Source organism: Eretmochelys imbricata, chromosome 3 (genome assembly GCF_965152235.1).
Source record: "Eretmochelys imbricata isolate rEreImb1 chromosome 3, rEreImb1.hap1, whole genome shotgun sequence".
In the NCBI taxonomy this organism is placed as follows: domain Eukaryota; kingdom Metazoa; phylum Chordata; order Testudines; family Cheloniidae; genus Eretmochelys; species Eretmochelys imbricata.
Genome location: NC_135574.1, coordinates 60,410,796 through 60,437,876, shown reverse-complemented (window position 1 = coordinate 60,437,876; position 27,081 = coordinate 60,410,796). Strand labels below are relative to the sequence as shown.

Below are 27,081 nucleotides of genomic sequence, written 5' to 3'. Positions count from 1 at the left end.
GCTGTTATCGTGATCATGGGAGGGAGCATGTAGTTCCTCAAATTTAAACTTAGCACTTCCTGGCTCAGGTACTTTCAGAAATACTGCAAACTCTTTATTTACTAATTACAAAATTCTAACTCCAGTTAGGATAAGGCTTGTTTATGAAAACAACCTGCTCATAGAGAGACAGTGTTTATTGATTTGTAGGATCATAGAATTTAAAGGTGAAAAGTGTCTCCAGGAGTTCCACTTAAAAATGTATGTTCACTGTACAGAGACAAGCTATGATTCCCTCTAAAGGACTGGTGTCATATCAAAACTCTGATGTAAGGTTTTCGTAAAACGCAGTTTTTATGAAAGAAAAGGAAGGAAACAGTCTTTTGTCAGTTGGAAGTTTTACTTTAAACAGCAGAACTAGTGTATTCTTTCAGATATATGCACTGATTCATTGCACTAACCATTAATAGCTCTAGTTTTCCCATTTATGTGCACTTATCTTGTCTGAACAGACATTTCAGCTTGCAGTACTGCCCCTTCCATGCCTCCCTGGCATATTTTTAATGCATTATTGAATTTCAGCCAGAATCAAAAAAAGATTTTGCCTCTTTAAGAATATATAATTGTTGTTGACAGCAAACCAGCTAGAAGAATGACTTCCAGATTAATTAACAGTGACCCATAATTAAAAACAGCAGTACTTAGAGATGGAATGGTCCCTTGATAGTATTGCTTTAGCTATAATGAGTGTTTATCATTATTGTTTGCTTGGACTGTAGCAGTTATGAAGGTTAGTTACAAAAAATTTTAATTAAAAGGAAATAAGTAAAAGGTACTAGCCTTGACAGAAAACAACTTGAAATATTCATGATTTACAGATCATCTCACTATACTCAGATCCCAGCAGCATAATTTTTAGTCACAAACTTGCTGTATAGCCTAATATTTTCCTTAAACTAGCACATTTAATTAAAAAGAACATTGTTAAAGTGTTTTCTTTCTTTTAAAATCAATTCTCTACCCAGGGCTGTACACTGAAAAACCTTGAAAGTAAAATTTCATTTCTAAACATGTATTCTTCCATTATTCATGAAGGGATTGTTGTCCAGTGTGGGAGATAGGAAAGACTCCTGGTTCTAGGTCCCTAGCTCTCATAATGACTCATAGTGTGATCTTCAGCCAATCTCATTGACCCACACTTTCAAAAGTGTCCTCTAATATTGGTTGCTTCAATTCGACACCTGGGTCCAGATTTTTAAAGCTATTTGGGTATTGCTACATTCAGTGTTGCACAGCCTAACTGATTTAGGAACCTAAATCTCTTTTTCAAAAGGGATTTAGGAGTCTAAATCCTATAGACTATTAATGAAATTTAGACTCCTTAGTGCCTAAATCCCCTTTAAAAAAGAAAAGGAGTACTTGTGGCACCTTAGAGACTAACCAATTTATTTGAGCATAAGCATAAACTTTCATGAGCTACAGCTCACTTCATCGTATGCATCCAATGAAGTGAGCTGTAGCTCACGAAAGCTTATGCTCAAATAAATTGGTTAGTCTTTAAGGTGTCACAAGTACTCCTTTTCTTTTTGCGAATACAGACTAACATGGCTGTTACTCTGAAACCTTTAAAAAAGAGATTCAGGATCCTAAACTAGTTAGGTGTTGCGACGGTGAGTGCAGTAACACCTAAATAGCTTTAAAAATCTGGGTCTAAGTGATTTAGGCAGCTAAGTCCCATTTTCAAAAGTGAATTAGGCTCATAAGGGCCAAATTCTCATTGAAAGGCAATGGGAGTTCTTGGTGCCCAGCACCTCAGAAAAATCCCCCTCACTTACAAAAGTTAGGCAAAAAATGGAGGCAACCAAAATTAGATGATATTTTTGAATACTTGACTCTTTTCCCGGATATCTCATTTTATCCACCTTTTAAATAAGATTTGCTAAAACTTAGCTGGCTCTTAAGAGTGCTTGATAGGTTTGATTATAGTTTGAAAAGCATCTCAATCCAGATATGAGAGGTGTAGTATTCGAGTAAAGGTTAATTATGTTCTTCCGTGCGAATGTCCTCAAGTATAAATCCAGATCATCCTTCATTCTGGCTGTATTGATGGCATGGATTTCTTTGTGTTAAGAAGGCTGTTGAAACTTTTGTTCTGAAAACAACATAAAAGTTACTATGGGTTTTGAAAACAGATAAGGAGAACAAAGAAAGGTAGGTCAAATTTTGGTCCCAGCAATGTCCCTGTACTAATTGTTCCAAGTATTTAGAAGAGGGTGATCTTTGTTTTCTTTTGCGATTGTTCAAATCCCATGTAAAAATAGAACACTGACCAGGTTCAAATGAAGGTTGTTCTTAAAGCAACTTGTACATGCAGAGCTAGAAGGATTCTTGTTGCCAGCAAATAGCCTCCGTTTGTACAGTACAGTCACCACATAAATCTCTAAATAGGACAGACGGCTGTACATGCTCACCTGGCAGCCCTCCCTGATTAACAAAACTTTACAGAATGCTTTTGAAAATAATGTAGCAAATGTAGGACATAAATATAACAAAGGGCCTACCAAATGTTATGTAACAGGAATATTTATTTATATAACTGTAAAAGAACTGCTTGTAACAGTTTTTTCGCTCATTGGCCTGATTGAGCTAGAGCTTGAAATGCTATTTCCCTCCTCCCCTTTTTTATTCCTCTCCCTATAACAACCTCCTCCCTCCCCCATTCCTCATTTGGAATCAGATTGTTCCAGTCCTGACTGCTACAGCAATTTACTGCTGAGTCATGGCATTTTACCAGTGAAACAGAATGGATTGTCCATCATCAGAGCTATAGAAATATTGCAAAAGCAAACTTTCTGGTGTGAGAAAGGAGAAGAGCTCCCAAGTCAAACACTACTGAAAAGCTCCATACAGTCACAGTTCTTTCAGACAAGCAATTAGTCATCTTCTTCAAAGGAAGTTCACCATTTGTTATGGTCATACATTTCAGAAATAATACAATCAACTGTCGCCATCATTTCGCAATGCCTCTGCTGACATGCCATATTACTGGAATGACCAAATGACCAAAATGTACAGGTAATGGCCACTAGAAGAGGCTTCTGTTATTTATCATGGTGCTACTGAAGTCTTCTGGGGCTGACAGATGCCACTCCAGAAGGTTAATAAGATGAAGACAGCTCTTCCAGCTGGACTATAAGAGGGATTATGTCTGAGCAGTAGATAAACAGATTATTCCAGAAACAGACACTGTTGGGTTTTTTTTAAAACTTCGTCACTCTTATCACATTTAGGAGTTTACCACTCCAGTCCCCCTTTCAGTCTCCTGGACTACAAGTGTGTGTGTTTGAGGGGTTTGTTCAGTAACTGTGTTCTGGCACCTGTTTCACAGTTTGCCTGAGATTCAAAACATTTCAAACTGTTGAGCACTTTCTTAAAAAAGTAGAAATACGAGGCAGTTTGGGAATTTTAGTTCTTAAAAAGAAATCTGTTAGCCAGTCTAAACTAGTCATATTTCCTGCATGACAATCCTTGAAGGTTCTGAATTGCCAGCATGCATTTGAAAACTGGATTAATATTTCTGGTCATTTGTCTTGCTCTCCAAGTTCAAGGAAGCAAAGGTAAGTTCACATGTAAAATGATTTTATTTATTTATTTTGTGTTGTAGTTGAAAAATCTTTGGAAAGGTCAAGTGGTTTTCCCTCGCTATAAAAGTCACTGCCTAGAATTGGGTGCTACAAAAGTCGAGGTTAGTGACACTGTTAACTTGACAGGCGACCCTAAGAAAATGTTGCCTTAACTTGTATCATGTAGGTTTGCTCTGCATTAAATTCTCTGTAAAAGATGCACTTAGTTTATTTACTTATTTATGTTTCTAGATGAAAGAACAATTACAAATTACGTGGAAGGGGCACAATAGCTGAAGTGAATGCATAAGAAAATGATTGTACTCTTAATGAGAATTCGTTGTTACTGAACTGAAAATAAAGCAACAAAGTGTATTTTTGGTTTTACTGGGTACTGTCATGGCCAACTTAAAAGACTTCTAGGTATATACACAAATATTGTAGGTGGAAACAATACTGCCAAAAAACAGAAAATAGCAATACAAATAAGGGCGACGTTACTGATAAATGTGTACAGCAGAACAAGCAGAAAAATTTAAACATTATAAAAGAAAAATGAAAAAGAATACATCTGCTGACTTAAGTACTTAGTGAAAAAATGTAAAAAAAAATCATAATAGTAATTTTTTCTGGCATGTAAAATAAATTTAAAATCTGTTTCAATGAACAGATTCCAACAAAAAAATAAATAAAAGGAAGCATCGATTTGTAAGCCTTTAGGAAAATAAAAGCAAGACAGAGCAGAGACAACTATTCTGTATTCAGTGAAGCAACTAACAATTGTTTCTTTAGACATATTGAAAAGTTCACAAGTCTTTCTTTAATTGTTCAACATGAACAAGAACAAAAACAAAAACATGAAAATGTGTTTTTCCTCTTGTTCATTTACATATAGGGAAAAAAACATCAGATTTTATTCTTATCACAAAAGGTTGTTGGGTTTTTTGTTTGTCTGGCTATACAGAAAGGAGGACAGGGGACATTTGACATGGGTTTAATCAGGCCTCAACTTTATTATTAAATGTCTGGGATTACCCGGCAGATAAAAGTGTACAGTGCAGGTAAACCCATGTTTATTCCATAATTATGCACGGGGGAGGGTTGTTTGTTTTATTTCATTTTTGGTTTGGGGGCTTTATTTCTTTGTTGTTATTTTTTAGATTGCTTACTAACTTTTCTGTCTGTCTTTGACATTTATGTAATCTAATTAAAACCCCAGGTTGCTGTTGCTTTATACTTTGCCTAAGGAATTCATAAATGGCCTAACACATCTTACTTTCTTTCAGTCCTAGTCATGTTAGTTAAATGCAGAGATCAGGCAGTATCAGAAAAAGAGTATTTCCATTTGTATTTAAATGTTTGTAGAGGAAGAGAGAGCCCCAGTATTCTTCAGTCTGTTGTTAATAACATTTAGAAAACTTTATTTATGCAGCAAAGACTATTACCATTTTTCTGTTTGCAGATTTTGTTTTCGTTTTTTTTAAGTAGTGGTTTTATCTCACTGAAATATAGACAGACAGCTATAGAGAACATTTAGTTCATCCAAGTATTGAGGATGATTTACCTTGGCAAAACATAATGTTAATGCATTTACAAAATTATAAGATGAAACTTATTCTGTGTTATTATTAATGCACTAATGATGGTATCAATAATATGTACACTTGTGATTATAAAACTAGAAAGAAATGAAATGAAAATTAAAGCTGAATATTCTGGCTTATCATCATTTGTTGTACCTAGATATTGCAATACATCTGATAACCGTATAATTGGATGGCATTTTACAAAGATAAGTTTAGGCTAAATATTAGGGGAAACTTACTGAACAAAGTGCCGGACTGGTTTGTGAGTGTTTTCTGCAAGAGATTTAATAGAAGTCCCATTACTGGAACATTTAATAATACCTGTGGACGACTTGCTAGATAATATTTAGGGATCATCTTGCACCTAAAGAGGGAAAGGACTAAATGATTAAATGGATTTTTTTTCATCTCTACTCTTTCTAATTCTTTAAAATAAACAGCAACACACAACAGTTTGATCAAATATTATTGCAATACTTAGGAACAAAGCTTATAGGAATTTCCTGGCTTTTGTTGTTTTAGCTGGCAGTAGTTTGTTATGTACATTCATTTTTAATAATAATTGGAAAAATTCCCACACCCCAATGTTTGGAAAGTATGTCCACGCACAAATTGAGATTATTTTTGTTCTCATACATATTCATTATTAATATTGTATAGTAAAACATTTTTAAAACTAAATTCTGCTCTCAAATATCCATGCATTGACTTCAAAGGTATTTAGGTGTTCAATGATGCAGACAGGTGGCTCATGAGATTCTCAGAAGTGTCAAGAACCCAGAACCTCAAACGTATTTAGGTGCCTAATCAATGGGATTCAGGTGCCTAGGTGCTTTTGAAAATCCCACTACTTGAATATCTGCATCTTTAGGAGCCTAAATATCTTTAAAAATCTCACCCTAACTACTTAAATTCAAGTAGTGGGTGTTAGTGGATAGTGGAAATAATCTGGATGTGTTCAAAACTTTCATGGCCCTTCCAGTCTACTATACAGTGCAACTGCTGTACATGTATAGCTGGAGATACTCAGCATTCCTAGGAAATTGAAGGCTCAAATGCAAATTAACTTTTTTCCTTTAAAAAAGAAATCTTCAGAACACTAATAGTCTCTAAACTAATTCATGGATTAATCAATCGCTGATTTTTTCCCCTATCACAGAACTGTCAAACTCAAATTGTTATTTTCAAGGTGGCCAGAAAAAATTGAGTTAGTTTTTTGAGATATTCTATTTTCTCCCTACCCATCTAATTTTGCTTTGAGAGCCTCAACAACCAAGAAGGCTACACATGTCAAAGGGGCTTGCTGGAGATGAATACAAGGGGACTTCATGGGCTGAGTACACAGAACTTCAACAATGCTCCAGAGCTTGTTAGTCCAAAGAGGATCCAAAGGCTGAACTTGAGCTTGCATTTTATGCTTTACCCTACCACTAAGCTCGCACAAACCTTTTTTAACACAGAAGAAAAACCCAACACAAAGTGTGTGCGACATTACAGCCTAGAATGAATGTGAGTTACAAAGCACTGAACATACAAATTCACCAGTGAAAATGTTGAGAGGCTTTCAGCTACAGCAGCATCTCCTGCAATTATGTACTGAAATTATGTACTTTTGTAGCCCGCTTTCAGTAGGAAAGAAGGTACGCTAGCCGCATAACAGTGCTTATTTCAGGCTGCTACATTTCAGGGGATTTTTTTAAGTAGACAAATATTCTCCATTCACTCACAGTCATTCTTTAGGAGACAATGGCTTTCTGTGTGCTCGGTGAAATCATTTTAATTCAGTCTGACTTATCCCTTCCCGTTGAGCTGTGCCAATTCAACAGTAACTGTTGCAGATTTTTGTTACTTGTAATTGCCCTTGAGAAAAGGGTTAAACAAATCTATGCCAAAGGAAGGGGCGGGGGGGGGGAATAATTAAAAAATTCAAAGAAACAAAACATGGAAATACCAGATTTACTCATCAGAATTATTCCACAGATCATCCATGAAATAAAAATTCATCTTGCTGAATTAAGGACGGTAGCTTCCCTGTTTATGTTTATAAACAACTGAAAAAATAAAATTCAGGTTACTCTGAATGCAAAAACAGTGAACTAATTAGGAATGGTTTTTAATATTTGGCATTCCTTGACTTAACTCCAAAGTTAAATATATGTATTAAAATATTAGTATTGTCAGTGAATATTAAACCGGAGTAGCACATGTATTATAGTTTTGCACACCGATACTGTGGTGATTGGTGCATTATAAATACTTACACAAGATAGCTTTTAAGAGAACGACAATAGAGATGGACTCTAGAGAACAAGGTATTTATCACCAATAAAGGGCTGTCTGTCCTTGAAGGATCTAAACTAAAGGCCACAGAGAAGGGACTTTATCCCAAATTACTCTCCACATGCTAGAAGCCATATTATGGTTTAGTATGTTCTGCACAATTTCTTATAGTGTCCTCATAACTGTGGTATCTTAGTGCCTACTAGTTGGACATTAAGTAACAAGACTAATATCTGTCATGTGTGGTTCATGTGCTCTCATCCTTTTCTCAGGAGAAAAAACTGTATATGCATTCTGGTGTATTTGTTATGGGGTTTAATTTTTTTTTCACCCTAAATTATATGTACATGTTTGTCATGGACACAGGACTAGCTGTGTCTCTGCCCCTTTTCTGGTCTCTCTGAAGGTCTCTTCCCCTTACATAAGAACATAAGCACGGCCGTACTGGGTCAGACCAAAAGTCCATCTAGCCCAGTATCCAGTCTTCCAACAGTGGCCAATGCCAGGTGCCCCAGAGGGAATGAACAGAACAGGTAATCATCAAGTGATCCATCCCCTGTTACCCATTCCCAGCTTCTGGCAGTTCTCTGTTCTGCTTCTGGCAACATCCCCTGTTGCCCGTTCCCAGCTTCTGGCCTTATCTGTCTTGGGGTGGAATCTTGGCATCTTAGACTGGGGCCCAATAACACTTATCACCTTGCAGGCCAGACTGGGTTTCAGGCACCTTCAGGAACCTGTGATATTGACCAATACCCTTATTAAAGCAAAGTATTTTTTTATTAAATATTGGGAACAAAGCATTAGAGAAAAAGGGATTCCTCAATAACAAAGAGCTGACACATCTTTAGTTTCACCTACTCTTACGTTTCACTACAGGCTAAGTTAGACAGACTTTCCTCTTACATTAAAGTAACAGAACAGAACCAACTTATATTCTCCTAGCAAGCCCAGATCCTCCTGAGGGTCCCTGGGTCCCTCAGTCCAACCCATTCTGTTCAGACATGTTTCAGTAGCCCCCAGGAGAGCAGGCTAGAGCCATCAAGGCTGTTTACTTTGGCATTGCCTCTTAATGACCCTTAAGTGTAAGTTAGGAGACACTTAAAAAGGGGGCTTCTTTTCTCTATCCCTAGGTGGGGAGGTTATCTCAGCTACCCAGAGTGACCCCTACAGTGAAGGATTCCACCACAATTATGGGACAGACATTGCCAGATCTAAACACTATATTAACAATCACCAAAAAGCACCCCTACGTTTTCACAAAATTGCTAATAGTTTATACTTAATGCAGTTGAGGTTCCCGTTTGTGCCTCACAGACTTTAATGTATTAGGGAAGTACTGTTATCCCCACTTTACCAAAGGGGAACTGAGGCACAGGGAGGCTAAGTGATTTACCCAAGGTCACACTGAAAGGCTGTGGCAGAGCAGAGAACTGAATGTAAGACTCCACGTCCCAATCTAGCACCCTAAACTCTGCACCATCCTTCCTTTCTCTTAGGGAGGCTATGTCAAGACCCTTACACTTGGAACAAAATGTAGTGAGGTTTGTTGTGGTTCTTAGCTCCTGTAGAAGTTCATTGCAGATTCATGGACTGAGAAAGCTCTATTTCCTGCACTGGTAAGCTTTACCTTTGCAGCAAACAGTTCCATTTGCCTGAGGACTGGTGTCCTTATCCCAGAGCTTTAGGTGATCTTTTAGACACCATGGCTTCAGACTCCTAAAAGTACTTTCTTCTGCCAACCAACATAACCATCATCTTACTTCAGCTTCAACCAGCTGCTCTCTTCACCCATTAGTTGATCTTCTCCAAGCAATGAACCATCTTGGTGGTGCTTGTACATATCAAAGGATAGACATAGTTGGATGTCATCTGCAAATTGGTGGCACTTGAACCCATGTTGTCTCACAGTTCTCCTAGTGGCAGCATGTAGATGCCGAATGACATTGAATGGAGCAGTGGTTCTCAACCAGGGGTATGTGTACCCCTTGGGGGTACTCAGAGGTCTTCCGGGGGTACTCAGCTGATCTAGATATTTGCCTAGTTTTACAACAGGCTACATATAAAGCAATAGCAAAGTCAATACAAACCAAAATTTCATAGACAATGATTTGTTTATACTTCTCTATATACTATACGTGAAAGTAAGTACAATATTTATATTCCAATTGGTTCATTTTATAATTATATGGTAAAAATAAGAAAGTAAGTAATTTTTCAGTAATAGCGTGCTGTGACACTTGTGTATTTTTGTCTGATTTTGTAAGTTTTTAAGTGAGGTGTAACTTGGGGGTACACAAGACAAATCAGACTCTTGAAAGGGGTACAGTCGTCTGTAAAGGTCGAGAGCCACTGGTATGGAGAATTGATCCTAAAGACACTCTTTAAATGAGGGGCCTAGTAGCAGAGATACAGTGTCTCTTCACTGTCCTTTGGGTGCATCCTCAAGGAAGGACTCAAATCATTATAAAGCATTCTCTGGTACCCTTGCCACCTCTCTCAGGTGGGGTAGCAATATCTCGGGGTCAAGAGTATCAAATCCTGCAGAGAGATCCAGGAAAATGAGAATGGATGTCTCTCCTCTATCCACTAACATCAAGAAATCATCCACCAATGACATTAATGCTGTTTCTGGCCCATGTCCTGGCCTGAAACCAGATTGTACTGGATCCTGGGTATTGGCTTCAGCTAGATGAGCTCATAGGAAGCCTTTGGCTAGTTTCTCTAAGAACTCGTTCAGGAACGGAAGATTTTATACTGGGCAGGGCTTGAATAGATTTGCTGCAACCAGGATGCATTTCTTCAGTGCTGGTTGCACTTGGTTGAAGGAGGAAGATTCCTTTCCTGAATGAGGCAGTGGCAGGACCGGCTCTAGGCACCAGCAAAGCAAGCACATGTTTGGGGTGGCACAATTCCAGGGGCGGCGTTCCGGGCATCCTTTTTTTTTTTTTTTTGGCTTGGGCAGTTGCGCTCTCGGAGCTTGGGGTGGCAAATTTTTTGCTGGGGGCAGCAAAAAACCTAGAGCCGGCCCTGGGCATTGGTTATTTCTGTCAGGAAAGACCCACTCTCTTATGATTCTCTTTTACCAGGTAGGAAGGGCAGGATCCAGATTCACCTGTCTTAAGTCAAGACCTCTTCAACATGACCAATACTTTCTGTAGAGTGAATGTGTGAACTCAGACTGAAGATGGGCTGTTTGTTGGTCCGTGTATAGGCTTGGATCTGTGCAACAAGAGGAACCTTCCCAAACGTGTGATCTTTTACAGCAAAGTAGGAGGATTGTTCTTCACTGAGCATGATGCGGCGTAGACTTGGCTGTAGATTGTAGGCCGTCAGTGTTAATGAAGCAGTTTACCACCCTCACTAGCTCCTTAGGTTGGGATTTGGCAAGTTCTGTGGAGTCTGAGAAGAAGTTTCTCTTGGCCTGTTATACATCCTCACCATAGGCTTGGAGAAATTCTGTTTCAATCTGTCTGCTTCAGCATTTGTTTTCAGTGATTGGTGTTTGAGTTTCCATCTCTCTCTCCTCATCTGGTTTAGGATGTCAGAAAACCAAAGACATCTGTGTGGGCAAGCAGGGAGAACAAGACGTTTGTGGGAGGGGAGCAGTGTGTCACTGGTCAAGTTCCTTGCGGATACTCAGTTAAGGAAATGAACTTCTTCCCATTCACTGAAATTCCAAATCAACTCGTGCACCATTGAGTGAAAACAGTAAAGTCTGGTACTGCAATGCTAATCCAATGAGGTTCCAGGGGGATAGAAGAATCAAGATGCCCTTACTTAGTTCATTATCCCTTTGCTTATCCATATGAAAGCCATTGCTTTAAAAAAAATGTGTTTTGCAAAGAATGTTTTTTTTCCTAATCAAGAGATTTAAGATTGTCATTTTGTAAACTTCATATTTGGAAATAAATCATCAAAAGCTCTTCTATTGTTTTATTTTAATACATGTTCTTGACTCTCAAGATTTTTCTTTACTAATTATGAAATTGGATCAGTCATTCATTCATTCAAGGAAAATGGTCTCAGCAGTACATTGTCTCATTTGAATATTGTATTACTGTAAGACAATTCCTCCAGACTTTGATGGGAATTTTACTTAAGTAAATAATGAAGGCCACCTTCATGCTATGGAGCATCTAGAGATGACACACCAAAACCAAAGTTCTCCTGGATTCTCAGGGACAGAAATCCCATGCATTCTGGGACATGCCAAAGATTGTGCCTCCATACTGCGCTCACTTAACCAAAAAAAGGCTGGATAGCCATCTGTCTTGGATGGTTTAGACTAGCAGTTCTCAAACTGTGGGTCGGGACCGCAAAGTGGGTTATGACCCTGTCATAAATATAAAGGGAAGGGTAAACCCCTTTGAAATCCCTCCTGGCCAGGGGAAAGCTCCTCTCACCTGTAAAGGGTTAAGAAGCTAAAGGTAACCTCGCTGGCACCTGACCAAAATGACCAATGAGGAGACAAGATACTTTCAAAAGCTGGGAGGAGGGAGAGAAACAAAGGGTCTGTGTCAGTCTGTATGCTGGTCTTTGCCAGGGATAGACCAGGAATGGAGTCTTAGAACTTTTAGTAAGTAATCTAGCTAGGTATGTGTTAGATTCTGATTTCTTTAAACGGCTGAGAAAAGAATTGTGCTGAATAGAATAACTATTTCTGTCTGTGTATCTTTTTTGTAACTTAAGGTTTTGCCTAGAGGGGTTCTCTATGTTTTTGAATCTAATTACCCTGTAAGATATCTACCATCCTGATTTTACAGGGGGGATTTCTTTATTTCTATTTACTTCTATTTTCTATTAAAAGTCTTCTTGTAAAAAACTGAATGCTTTTTCATTGTTCTCAGATCCAAGGGTTTGGGTCTGTGGTCACCTATGCAAATTGGTGAGGCTTTTTATCCAACATTTCCCAGGAAAGGGGGGGTGCAAGTGTTGGGAGGATTGTTCATTGTTCTTAAGATCCAAGGGTCTGGGTCTGTAGTCACCTAGGCAAATTGGTGAGGCTTTTTACCAAACCTTGTCCAGGAAGTGGGGTGCAGGGTTTTGGGAAGTATTTTGGGGGGAAAGACGCGTCCAAACAGCTCTTCCCCAGTAACCAGTATTAGTTTGGTGGTGGTAGCGGCCAGTCCAAGGACAACGGGGGGGAATATTTTGTACCTTGGGGAAGTTTTTGACCTAAGCTGGTAAAGATAAGCTTAGGAGGTTTTTTCATGCAGGTCCCCACATCTGTACCCTAGAGTTCAGAGTGGGGGAGGAACCTTGACAGACCCCATTTTAATAGAGTCACCAGGGTTGTCTTAGACTTTCTTCAGTCTGGGGCTGAAGCCTGAGCCTCACCGCTCAGGGCCGAAGCCAAAGCCCAAGGGCTTCAGCTCTGGGTGGTGGGGCTCAAGTTACAGGCCCCCTGCCTGGGGCTGAAGCCCTTGGCATTTGGTTTTGGCATCCCGGCCCGGGGCAGAGGGGCTTGGGTTCCTTCCCCACCCCAATACCCCCATGCAAGGCAGCAGGGCTCAGGCGGGCTCAGGCTTTGGTCTCTCCTCCTGGGATTGTGTGGTAATTTTTGTTGTCAGAAGGGGGTCATGGTGCAATGAAGTTTAAGAACCCCTGATTTAGACACAACAAATCCTATATCTTGGGCAAGGGGTTGGGTCCCTTCTAAACCTTATGGTCCTATGATTCTATGATAAGATTTATGGGGCCATGATCTCTATGTTGGATACTGCTCCCCAACACACTTAGGGTGTTTTGGGTTGTTGTTTTTTTTTTGGGGGGGGGTAGGGAGGAATTGGCAAGGGAAGTTGAGACAGCATCAAAATTATCTACCATGAGGCAATCACTGCAGGTTTGTGGAACTACACTGTAGCAGAAAATGGCCATCCTCCAGCCCAGGGTTAGATTAAGGCATTTGTAGTATAGGCCTATGCCCATGGTCCCAGATCCTGGAATCATGATTACTTCAGACTCTCACTTTTAATTTTTTTTTAAGATCAGTTTTTATCCCTCATATTTCTAAGCAAAAGCTTGGAAATGTGACCCGAGTGTAGCCAATATACGTTACCTGTGTGAATTGGCAGACAGCCCAAAACAATAGCACCAAGAAGCATAAACAGCACCATACATTTCACTATGGGGTGTTAAGCCTAGGACCCACCACTCTGGGGGCCCTGCCAATAGACCTGAGCAAAATACTGTGTTTTTGTGGGCTCAGTCCATCAGCCAGAGCAAATAAACACACCCAAATGCTGGGATAAGTACTGGGAAACCCCTTCTAACACACCTGTTTTTCCCAAAAGGAGGAGGCCTGTGCTGTCACTCCTAAGCCAAAGAAGAATGTCCATGCTTACCGTCCCTGCCACCTGGGAAGATGAGGGGGGCCCTGACACTGCTGCTCCAAGTGGAGGTTTGGGTTGCATGGGTAGGGACCTGTATTGCCTTAATCTGGCCCCGTTCAGTCCTGACGCTTGTTCCCCTCATCAGTCCCATCCCCATGGAACTGGTGTAGAGGGACTCACAGGTGTCAGGACACACTGAAAGAGTGTGCTGCAGAGGCCCTGCCCACCACTGGCAGGTACCACCAGATTTGGTTCATGATTGCTCCCACTAGTGAATGGGAGTATGGTTCTAAATAAGAAGTCCAGCACTTGTGCTTTTATCTGTACCAATTGCACCTTATATGCTCTATTGCTCATATGTTAGCTTCTTTCTTCACATTATACTAATCAATCACTTCTAGAGAGCTGCTGATCTATTTTTAATTGTATGTTGTTATCCTTGCCTACTGCTACAGATATAAATATCAAATAGTGTACTGTGTTACTTGCTGTACACTTAATTCTTGGTATTGGGTGACCTAAACACATCGATAGGAAAGCTGTTGAAATAACCCATTTGGTAATTTTTTGTCAGTTTCTTTGTTACCAGTTACTGTTTTCTTCCTTGGCTGAGTCTTGGGTTTTAATTAGTAATTAGTTTACTATGAAGGCAGTATGCCTCATTTATCAGTCAAGCCTTCCTCTCTACACTTGGAGAACATGCTCTTATATTACAGAGACTAACTTGCTTTTTTTTTTTAAGATTCCAAACTTTGGTTTGATTTCAGGCAGTTCTTTTCTTTTCCTCCTGAATTATTCAAACTTTAACATTTTTGCTCTGATATCACCCTTTACTTTTCTATTCAAGCATTCACGATTTTGAAACTCTTCTCTTTGCAAATAACGAACTTTCTGGCATCTAGTCAAACTAAATGTTGTATTCTGAATTAAGCCAGTAGCATAATGCAGTCATGTGGGTATATTTTGCAGACCTTAAAAAGCAAAAATGAGAACTAGGAGAAACAGGTAGTATTGGCAGTCAAAAATAAGGATATATTTATAAAAGGACATCCACTGTAATAATAGGAAAGCAACCATGGATGCAACCTCCTTGCTCCTCTCTTTAGAAAAGAATCCCACTGACCTACTCTATGAAGTTTTTAAATTTCTTTTTTTTTTAGGAGTTCTGTTAAATAGCCACATACTCTCCTTTTACCAACATGTAAATTAAGAGAGCTGGTTGGGAAATTTTTGATGAAATATTATTTTGTCAGAAAATGCTGATTTGTTGAAACAAACTTTTCACAGAAAAAGGTCAGTTTGACAAATTTCCCAACCCCAAAAATTTTTGAAAAAAAAATCAAAATTACCAAAAGGTTTTGTTTCAACATTTTTGAAACAAAAGATTCTGATTTTCCTGTTCAGGACCATCATAGTTTGAGAATCTGTGTTGTAAATGTCTGAGATCAGGACTGGGGGAACAGGGATTCCTGATTTTAAATACCTGCACTGAAACTAACTCCCGCCTTGGCCCTCGTAAAGCCACTTTGCCTGTCTTCCTCAATTATGCCATCTGGAAAATGGGGGAATTATACCCACCTCCTTCACAGGGTAGTTAGTGAGGATTAGTTAAACATTTGTAAAGCATTACATAAACACTTAAAGTTTATTATTAAAAATTCACCATACTGTGCCCGATGTCTGCTTTCCTAAACTAGAATTATCATGACAAAATAAAAACCATCTTCCATACATCTCCTGAAGGTAAAACTGGTACAAATGCCTTTGCCAATTAACAGGTCTAAACAAAAGGGCAAAAGAATTGTGTAGGGCAAGGGTCTTATGTGTACATACAACAGTGAAAAATATCCTTGCCCCAAAAATGCTTTGCTTTAAATTAAAATAAATTCCCATATTCCTGGGATTCCTTGGGACGTGGTTTCTTCAAAAAGTGTTCTGGGTACTGGGCTTAATAAATATACAATATAAAATTGGGATGATCTGAGTGTACTTAGATATAAAGGGGGCTGGGGGGAGAAAGAGACCGGGTAGACTACAGCTTATAGGCACGTCACCACCTGGCAAAAGACTTGTTATGTATAAGTGTATATTTTTATTCAACAGAAGGAGATAAAGATGCACACAGAAACAAGCTGCATAATCCAATGACACATATTCAAGCATGTAAAATGTTTAATCCATTTAGATGCTTGTGCCCTTTGGTGAAAATTTCTCAGGTCTATAATTGACAGTTTCCACTAAAGCAGAGGGAGAACAGGGGTCTAAACAAGCATTTCTATCCACAGAGAGTTTGCTCTTCAATTAGCATTCAGTAAAATTCTGGGAAACATTATGAAGAGACAGTGGGTTTTCTAAGTCAAGTTTTATAGAGGTTTGACAAGAGAGTGAGCTCACAAGTTCATATAGTAGGAGTCATGTATACAAAAAGGAATAGGGTCACCTATAAGATGCAAATAAGGTGAAATTCATCCATTTATGCACAGCCCATGCAAAACCCTCTCCCCCATTCAGGTCCCACAGTGCCCCTGTGTGTGGAAGGGGGAGATTGTGGCTGGAGTAGCTATAGCAGAAAAAGATTACTTCTGTCCTGAATAGGCAAGCAGAGCATGGGCTATTGGAGGTGGGTCAGGAGGGTGAGTACATGTAAGTACAATGTAAGTACAGCAGCCTAAATCCCAATCTTTGCATAGGTGGCACAGAGGAGCTGCAGTCACTATTCCAGCTTTGAAAGGAGATTCTCCATCATAATACTCTTGTAAATAGAATGGTTCTTAATTCAAGCTAATGCCACAGGGTCAAATCCTGGGGAAGAAGCAAATCCTTCGTGGAAGGTCTTTGCTTCATACAAAAGCTATCATGGACTTAGTGACAAAATCCTCCGTCCTAACTGGTCAGATGGCCTGTGCATCTGGGCCATAACCACAAATACAGCATGTGGGGTGGAGCAGAAAACATAGCCTCCTGCTCTCCCCTCTGTGTTGGCTTTTGGCCTCACCCAGCATATCTCATCCTTGCAGAGGAGCTTGCACAGACCTGCGTTGGAGATCTTACTGGGGTGGAATCTTCCTGCATGAGATTTCCACTGTTGTTACTGCCACAGGATGTATCAGTATTTGGCCCATTATGGTTTCTGGTAGCCCTTGACAGCCTTTGCATGGAGCAAGATCCTTTCATGCTGTCTCACCTTTATCAATCATAACTGGGCACCATTAAAAATATAACTGTGTATTATTGGTTTGCACCCTGAATGTGGAACTATTAATTCATTCATAAGCTGTGGTGAGTCCAAGGACAGGTAAAATATATCAGAAGCACCAATCTATCCCTTTCTGTCTTGCCCCTGTCATTTCTTCAGAATATTTTCCATCTTTTTGCTCATTTGCTTTGGCACATGTCAACAACACATTGATACAAATATTTACATGATAATAAGTGAACTGCAGTGATTTGATATGACAAATGTTACATTACTGTATCCTCATTTTCACCAACAATAGCCATGTACATGAGGAAAGCCTCTTCCATCTCCAGATTTTCCATCCCTTTTTGCCACGTCCAGTATTTCTGCTACTCATTTCCTATCCATTTCCACCCCATTTTTTCTGCAAGACTGTAATTCACTGAGTTCCAAATTGTCAAAGTGATGTTATCATCCTTATTTTAATCTGTCTAAAAACAACTGACATAATTTCAGTGGTGCTGGAAGGTACTGGTGGGGTGCTGCCACACCTCCTGTCTTGAAATAGTATTAACAAACACCAACTACATGGTTTCCATCATGAGTACCCTCACTATAAAAATTGTTCCAATACCCTGCCTAATTTTGTACTATTTGTTTTAGGCAATTTCTTCAAATTCACAGGAAAACAGACTTGCTTTGTTTTACTCTTAATTTTCCAATAATCTTATTTTCTTGTAAATGTGGTGTCTCGGTTTATCACTTTCTCCTCCACTTAGAAAGTCTGAACATTTTCCAAACGCATTTGTTGTTTGCAGCCAATTCATCAGCATCCAGGCTACATGCACATTATGTCACCCTCTTATTTTCTGCCTCAAAAATTTTTCCAGTTATCTACAGAATTCATCCCTTCCTTTTCACAGCAGTTCTTTCAACTAACAATTTATTTTTTTTAAATTTATGACTAAAGAATATATCAGGCCTATGAAAATGCATCAAAAGTATCCTTAAAAGTGCATTTTAACATCAACATTATAATTTATGCAGCATTAAAGAACAGAATCTAAAATACACCAATTGCTTCACCCAAGGGCTTCTTCATTATCTTCATCAAAAGGCTACTTTGTCAGCTCACTAAAGTTTATAGATTAGACCTTATTTTTACTCTGTTAAACTTTTTAAAATCAAACTTGAATTGCTGTGTTGTATGATAACGTGTTGGATATAATGTAGAAATGGGACAAATGTCCTGAAGAACTGTGGGTCATTCAGAATATAGAGGTATTTGCTAACCTGCGGATAAGTTGAGCGTATTTTGTCACCCTGGAAGCACTACCATTCCTTATAGATATTATTCTCCATAAGACAACACTGAGTAACTGGGGATATGACTTTATGCTAACATCTACTATTCACTACAAAGGTTCTTATCACCTCTGTAGTGCCTTCCATCCAAGGATCTAAATGATTATGAAACCTTATTTAAGTACAGCAAGCAATGTCCATCCTCATTTTTCTCATGAGAAAATTAAGGCACACAGAGATTAAGGGTTAAATTTGCAAAAGCACCTGAAGTGACTTTCAATGAAACTGAGGTTCCCAAAGCCTAGATTTTTAAAGGTATTTAGGTACCTACAGGTGCCTACTGGGATTTTCAAAATAACTAGGCACTTAAATCAAGGTGAATTGGCACCTAATCAGTTAGGCACTTTTGAAAATCCCACTAGCCACCTATATGAATCTTTAGGCATCTAAATACCTTTAAAAATATGACCCTACATGCCTACATCACTTTTTGAAATGGGACTTAGACTGCTAAGTCACTTTGGCCCAGATCCTCAAAGCTATTCAGGCACCTAACTCCCATTGAATTAGGCCCCTAAATACCTTTGTGGATCTGGGCCTTAGGTGCTTTAGAAAATTTTACCTTTAGTGTTCTCAAGGTCACACAATGAGCTAGTCAGAGTGGAGAATAGAAATCAGATATCCTGACTCCCAGTTCTATGGTCGGATCACAAGTCCGTACCCATATCAGCCTGTTTGTTGACCTGTTCACAGTAATGTAGGTAACTGAGAACCCTAGTGTTTGGTGTTTAAGATAACATATTGAAAATAGACCAAAACCTATAGTACATACAGACAGTCCACATACTGTGTGTTTATTTATTCATTCATGTCTCTCTCTATTATTTTACCCCTTACAGAAATCCCTAATAAAATAAATCGTAATGAAGCCAAACAGCTTGCAGATGACTCAGGGTCAGATAAAACAGAAGGAACAACAAAGAGGTCCAGAGTGTCAACCATCAGGAGGATATTTGATATGGCAAAGCATCGAACAAAGAGGTCATCTATTTTCCCAACTGGTGTGAAAGTCTGTCCACAAGAATCAGTGAAGCAGGTTTTAGCCAGCCATCAAGCTTATTATCGGTTAAGAGGTGAGAGGATGATTGCACCACATATTCTTTTCTTGTGAATCTTTCCTTTAATTTAAGAAACCCAACAATAGCCCTTTGTCACTCTGTTGTTCTCTAGTACTGGGCAGAAAACTTGGCACTTACTCTTTTGTGAGACTGGGGAACAGTTGCAGGTACATCACAGTACAGTGGTGGCACAAGGTATGAGCAATCATGAGTGATGCAAACAAGAGATACTAAGTTGCTATCACAATCTCCAAGGAAGTTACAATGTGTTCTTGTTTAGCTGATGATAAAAACCAAATAATGGGTGCACTAACCGGTGGAAAAAGGCCACCTTTTAAAAAGATGTAGCAGATGCCACAGGTTTAATGCCTCCTTCCACCGCTGCTCACAAATGCTCCTCTCCTCACTCCCTCCAGCACAGCACAAATTCTAGAAATACTAGTCTGGTCGTAAACAAGCACTTAAACTACAGTAGAACCCCGTTTATCTGAGCCTCCATTATCTAGCTCTTTGCATTAACCAAACCACCAGTCACCCAAGGCTGACAGGGGTGGGGCTAGAGCGGTCAGCCCAGGGCGGGTGGGGCTCTGGCTTTCAAAATAAGGGATGGAAAGGTCTTTGCCAATTCTCCTGATTATCCAAATGTTTGAATATCCGATCTGGTCCGAGTCCCAGATAGATCAGAAAGACTGGGTTCCACTGTGTGTTATTGTTGATTAGGTTATGATAGTGTTCAAAATGTTCTAGGCACTCTCCAAACACAGAACTAGACACAATCTCTGCCCTGGAGAATTTACAGTTTTTAAAAACATTTTGTCACTCTAAATAGCCGTTCTGCCTTTTATGTATTTTCTAGCTAAATAGATGCAAGTGACTTGTAAGCACTGTTTTCCTGCTGGAGCAGAACGGTGCATGTGCAAATAACACAGCCACCACTGAAGACCTTGGTTCAAATCTTAATCCCAAATGTACTTTGTTGTAGGTTACAAATTAAAGTGGGTTGAGTGGTTTTAGCTTAGTTCATATTGAACATTTATCCAGGTAACAGAATGAACACACCAAGAGCCTGATCCAAAGCTCATCGAAATAAATGGAAAGATTCCCATCCATCTCCATGGTCTTTGAAACACACAGTAAAAATAAAGAGAGAGAGAGAGAGAGAGGTTTACAAATAATCTGAAAATAGAAAAAAAAGGATTCCTCTTTAGAAAATGCATGTCCTCCAGTGAAGGAGCACAGGAACTACCAGGTGTGACTTAAGGGACCAACCACATCGTGTGAATAGTAAATAATGAATGCTCATTAGTAAGCTACTCATTCAGGGCCAGATTCTGCCCCCCTAACTCCCACTAAGTAATACATTACTCAGCAGGTGCTGCTTACAAAAAAACGGTACTATTCCATCCGAGTATAATGTGGCAGAACATAGCTCTAAATGATTGCAAATAAGGAACCAATCAGTCAAAAGGACAACCTGCACAATGGCAATTCATGGACAGAAAAAAGGACTAACTTAATTAGGTAAATTATTCACTGTTAACGTGACTATCTCTAGTCAGAGGACAGGCTCAGCGCTGGGAGGGCAGATGTTTCACAACTTATTATTGAGGTGTATTGGCACAGCAGTGCAAGCATGTTTGCACAGTGCATACCTACACTAGCTTTGAGAATAGCCATTTTTGTCACTGACTATTAATTTTAGAGACCCTGAGGTTTTAGATAGTGTAGGCAATTTTCACCTGCAGTTACTGAAATTATCAGATATTAAAAGTGAAATCTCCATCTTACAGTTATAAAAGATTCAAAAATAGATCTGGAACTGCTGAAAGATACAGCTTTGAAATTGCTGAGAAGTTCCATGCTAAAAGTATGCTACATTTTGAAAATGTTTGAATTCCTTTTCCTCTGAAGGGCTCAGACTTGAAATATACATTTTAAGTAGTCTGAGCTTTCATTCTGTGTGAGCACCATCTTTTCACAAAGCCAAATATTTAGCTGGATTTGGTGACACTGAAAGTAATGAACAATGGACTCATCCAACAGATAATGAATGAAGCAATCATCCCAAAACAGGGAGGGAGGAAGTTCAGAGAAAGAAAAATAACAGTGCAATAGCCACTGTGTTCATAAATCTCAGAACCATTTTGTATTTCAAGCAACATTAGAGATGATATATAGTGTTTAAGATATGTGATCCTTTAAATATTAATTGCCACATCAGTCACATAACAAAGATAAAAAGAACAGGAGTACTTGTGGCACCTTAGAGACTAGCAAATTTATTTGAGCATAAGCTTTCGTGGGCTAAAACCCACTTCATCAGATGCATGCAGTGGAAAATACAGTTGGAAGATAGATAGATATACACAGAAAACATGAAACAATGGGTGTTCTCTGTGTGTGTATATAAAATCTCCCCACTGTTTTTTCCACTGCATGGATCTGATGAAATGAGCTGTAACTCACGAAAGCTCATGCTCAAATAAATTTGTTAGTTGCTAAGGTGCCACAAGTACTGCTTTTCTTTTTAAGGATACAGACTAACACGCTGCTACTCTGAAACATAACAAAGATAGATGCTCTCAGACCAGAGTATGTATTACCAGAATCAGTTGTAAGTTTAATGGGACACTTTGCAAAGTGAGAGATGCCTGATCTCTGTAACCCATGCAGAACATTCTGGGCAAGAGGAGGGGTTGGCATCTGCGCAGGGATTGAGGCACTTATCAACGGAGTTGGGGTGCCAATCACTAATAGGGGTGTGGATTAGGTGATTATCTTTGTGGATCCATGAACAGTTGGGCCCCCAACTTCATCTTACAAGGTAGAAGAGTACAATCAAAAGCTGTAGGTGTTTGCTGGGTAGAAGTGCTAAGAGAATGGGGCCCTGCTGAATCACACACTTATATGTTCCTTATCTTCTTCTGTGTTTGGGGAACTTCCAAAATCTTTTCACCAGACCTCCACCCTCAGCTCATTCAAATCACCTCTAAAAACTCACTTCTGCAGCATTGCCTACAAAAGTCATGCCCAGATTCATAAAAAAAATTAAACCAATAGAATGTATGTCTGAGTAAGCTTGCTGTCTTATTAGTATAACCCATCTGCTTCCTCCTCTCTCCCTGCTGCATGTTATGCTCCTCACTTGTCCACCATTTAATATGCAAGCTCCTTGGGGCAAGGACCTTACTTCTATATATTGCTTGTGAAGTGCATAGCACACTTGTGGATACTAGCAAATAAATAAAAATGTATGGGGCCAGCCCCAAATATAAACTAGTTTATAAAATATTACAGTTAAATTTCATGGCTTTCTTGTATAAGGAGAGAGTAAATAGTCTATATAGACAGATGCATGTCTTCTGCTGAACATCAGGTTGGCGGGGTGGGGAGGGAGAGAGACTTCACATCATGTCATTAATTGCTGGAGACAGCTAAGAGAATCCATTAAGTAGAGCTGCTGTCAGAGCCATTCCTGAGTGCCATGTGATTTTTAGCCCACTGAGCTCTGCTTCTGAAATCTCCATCCCCATTTTTTTTTCTTCTTGTGCTCACTTTTATTTTCCCAAATGATACAGAACAGCAGTGGTTGTTCCACAATGGAGATACCCATCTCTTTCCTGCCTGCTGCAGCTTGGCATGTAATTTGGTGATTCATCACCGTGGAGTTGTTACTTAACATTTAACAAACAAACCTGTACACATATACAAAGAGAAAGAAAACACTGTTGTTTCCAAGGGGCTTTTACCTAAACTAAGTAATTCAGTTTTTCTGGAGGTGCTTTGGGAAACAAGGAGAAAGGTACACAGTTTTAAACATCAGAGTTCACTACTCCTATGACTGAGAGATTTAATTTCTCTTTTTTCCGGCTTTGAAAAAGCTTAACTCACTCAAAAGCTCCATCTTAGAATATCAGCAATGCTCTTGAATAAGAAGAACACTGGACAAATTCATCCCTGGTGTAATTGCAGTGAAGTCAATGGAGTTACACCACAGTTGAACATGATACACTGTGTTGGGCTGGAATTTTTCTCCATAACCTCTTCCACTTGCTTCCCGAGAAATTAGCTCAAATCTGGACTCGTCACTGAGTTTGTATTTTTTTTTATTGGCATACAGCAATATTACACGGAGGTGATTAAGCTCAAATGCAGCTGGTTGGGTATAGCAGTTTACCACAACTCCAAAGCACATAATAATAAATCAGATTATATACCTATTCTAAAACACACTAATGCATGCGCATTACATTTTACATTGTATCACACTTTATAACTGCCTTACTAATTTTTAGTTTCAGAGTAGCAGCCGTGTTAGTCTGTATCCGCAAAAAGAAAAGGAGGACTTGTGGCACCTTAGAGACTAACAAATTTATTTGAGCATGAGCTTTCATGAGCTACAGCTCCTCCAGGTACCTCCCCTGAAGCTCCCATTGGCCGGGAACTGGCGGGGGTGGAGGTGCTGAGGGGAACTGGTATTCTTCTGGCTCTGTCAATCTGTTTCTTCACTTCAGCAGGTGGGTATTGTAGTTGTAAGAACGCTTGATAGAGATCTTGTAGGTGTTTGTCTCTGTCTGAGGGGTTGAAGCAAATGTGGTTGTACCGTAGAGCTTGGCTGTAGACAATGGATCGTGTGGTGTAGTCTGGATGAAAGCTGGAGGCATGTAGGTAGGCATAGCAGTCAGTAGGTTTCCGGTATAGGGTGGTGTTTATGTGACCATCGCTTATTAACACCGTAGTGTTCAGGAAGTGGATCTCTTGTTTGGACTGGTCCAGGCTGAGGTTGATGGTGGGATGGAAATTGTTGAAATCATGGTGGAATTCCTCAAGGGCTTCTTTTCCATGGGTCCAGATGATGAAGATGTCATCAATGTAGCGCAAGTAGAGTAAGGGCATTAGGGGACGAGAACTGAGGAAGCATTGTTCTAAGTCAGCCATAAAAATGTTGGCATACTGTGGAGCCATGCGGGTACCCATAGCAGTGCTGCTGATTTGAAGGTCTACATTGTCCCCAAATGTGAAATAGTTATGGGTGAGGACAAAGTCACAAAGTTCAGCCATCAGGTTTGCCATGACATAATGTCGCTAAGGTGCCACAAGTACTCCTTTTCTTTTTACTAATTTTTGTAACCAATCCCTGTACAGAGCCTGAACCATCCACGGGCTGCAAAATATATTAATAAGCAAAGCTGCAGCTGCAAGCTTATCACACACTACTCTTCTTACTATTTCTTTATTTACTAACTACATGTATCTTACAAGGCCACTTTTGAATTTATGCTTTGTCCATTGTTAACATGTTTCCTTACTTCTATTTTCTTTCATTGTTCATGCAAGGCGTACACGTTGTAGCAAGAAAGTGCTTGCTAGCACTCAGAGGCTCAGTCCTTCAGTGTGAAGACAAATAAATGTCAACTCAGATAAACAGGAAAACTGCAAAAAAAATATCTTCTGTTAAATTCACGGAATGAAAACAAAAAATCCAAAATGCAACAGAAAATTAGCTCTTGCTTTAAGAGTATGTGGAAGTTGGCCTGGAAGTTTTCTGTATCGTTTAGTACATCCATCCCTGACCCTGCTCTGCTTCTTCAGTCTGCCAGGAAGCTGTATGGGAAGCCTTTCGGATCTTTCTGGATCGGATTCCTGATACAAATGAATATCAGAACTGGGTCAATGCCTGCCAGCGAGAAACCTTCTGCATATTTGACATTGGCAAAAACTTCAGCAACTCCCAGGAACATCTGGAGATAATCCAACGGGTAAGAACGACTGAACTTTCTTTAGAAATGTGAAGATTTCCCAGATTCCATCCCTTAAATGTCATGCATAAGGGTAAGGACTAACATAGACAAGGGAGGGTGCACTGCACAAAATCAACATTCACTGGGTGAAAAAAAGTGGTGTTAACAATAAAGTAAACAGAAGGACTAACAGGCTTCTCGTGTTTGACTGAATACACCCACTGGTAAAAACTTTTTTTTTAATCTTTTTGCAGCGAGTAAAACATAGACCCTTCCAGGAAAGGTAAGTAAAGCAAAAGTAGAGTACTCGCCAGTTGATGCTACTGCCTTTTTTGAAAAAGGTATGTGCAGATGTATGTGGATGTGAGAGAGTGCATGCATGTACAGAACCTCGGTGTGCACTGTGTGTAGTATATGTGAGACAGCTGTGTGTTTTGTACAATAATAGAGCGCCATATAATTAAGGTTGTGCAAAAATCTTAGCTAATACCTGTTTCCTTTGCAACATCACGAAAAATTCTCCTTGCTTAGTGTGACCATGAGGTTCAGATGAGGCCAAAGCCTCTGCTAGAATAGGTGTCATGAGAGAGTATGACTAACACACATACATACCGCAAAATTCTCTGCAAAACCTGAACGTTAAATAAAAAGAAGACAGAGAAAAGGAGAAATCTTTGGTGTGGGAAAAAGTCAGCCTTTCTATGACTTGATTGTAGGGGTTCTAATCACTTTTGCTACATTCTACAAGAAAGTGCAAATTCTGTGCTTTAATTTAAAAAATTAAACATCAACATAATGAAGATATGCTTATCTCAGTGTTAACTGATGTTCAGCTATCCTGTAAATCCTACCATGCAGAAAATTGTCTCTACATAGTCTTTAAGGGCTTGTCTACACTGGGAAATTTACAGAAAGAGCTATTTCAGAATAATAGTGCCTTTTTCAGATTTAGCTTAATCCACTTCTAGAATAGCTATTTTGGTAAATTCCTAATCATAGACAAGCCCTAAATATAGCAGTTGGAGAAACTTAGCCCAACCCCATCCCAATCATCTCAGTTAAATGGGTCACCACTTGGGACCATCTGCAGACCAGCTTTATTAAGCGCAAGTGTTTGCTTTGATCCTTTTCTTTTTAACTAACCACCCCCCCCACACACACAAATTAAAATGTAAAAACTATGTTAAAGGAACACCGTCGACTTAAAGTAAATTTACTTTTTGAAACGGACAAGCAATTTCCCATGATAACCTACTCAAATCCCCCTGCCAATCTTAGAGATTCTCAATAATCAAATTTTCCTATTTTTAAAGTTTTTCTCTTCCTATTGCTATGTGAAAGATACAGACAAACAACATGATGGCAATGATTAATTAACTTACTATATGAAAAGTGCAGTCAAATGCAACAGAAAACAAACTGAAAAATGTTTCTTCTTGAATCACTTTAAAATGATTGTATCCTTATCATGTCACTTGTAACCACAGAAGTAATATTTTTAAATTAAGGTTCTCCCTTTAACATGACGTTGAAGTTATGCAGTCATTGCCTTTTAAATACAAATCAGGATATGCAAAACTTAAGATTCTAACATAGCAACAGTAACTCAGTTATGTTGGATATATGTAACTTTTTCCATTTCTATTTTTCTGAGTTCATGTGTAGCTTAATATATTATTTGTTGTCATAAAAATATATTGCATAAAATATATAAGATGTACATAGCTGGTGAGTTCACATTGCTGTTGGAATCTTAAGCTTTGCAAAAAATTGTTGTGATTTTAACTGTTCAACTGTTTAATTTTTCACTAATGTTATTTTGCTATCTCTGTGTGGCTATACGGACCATGTATGTGCTGTGTACATATGAACATGCCTCAGGTGAAATCCTGGTCACATTGAAGTCAATGGCAAAATTCTTATTGACTTCAAGTGAAGC

The 27,081-nt window shown here is 39.1% G+C and overlaps 1 protein-coding gene across 1 annotated transcript in view; it reads left to right on the top strand.

The window, feature by feature from the left end:
* Positions 1-3,529: 3,529 nt before the first annotated feature.
* Positions 3,530-27,081, top strand: part of IMPG1 (interphotoreceptor matrix proteoglycan 1) — an 89,160-nt gene continuing 65,608 nt past the window's right edge. The window contains exons 1-4 of the mRNA XM_077811622.1: positions 3,530-3,596; positions 19,183-19,416; positions 24,994-25,160; positions 25,397-25,425. Coding sequence (XP_077667748.1) covers positions 3,530-3,596; positions 19,183-19,416; positions 24,994-25,160; positions 25,397-25,425 — 497 coding nt within the window. The remainder of the gene's footprint in view (positions 3,597-19,182; positions 19,417-24,993; positions 25,161-25,396; positions 25,426-27,081) is intronic.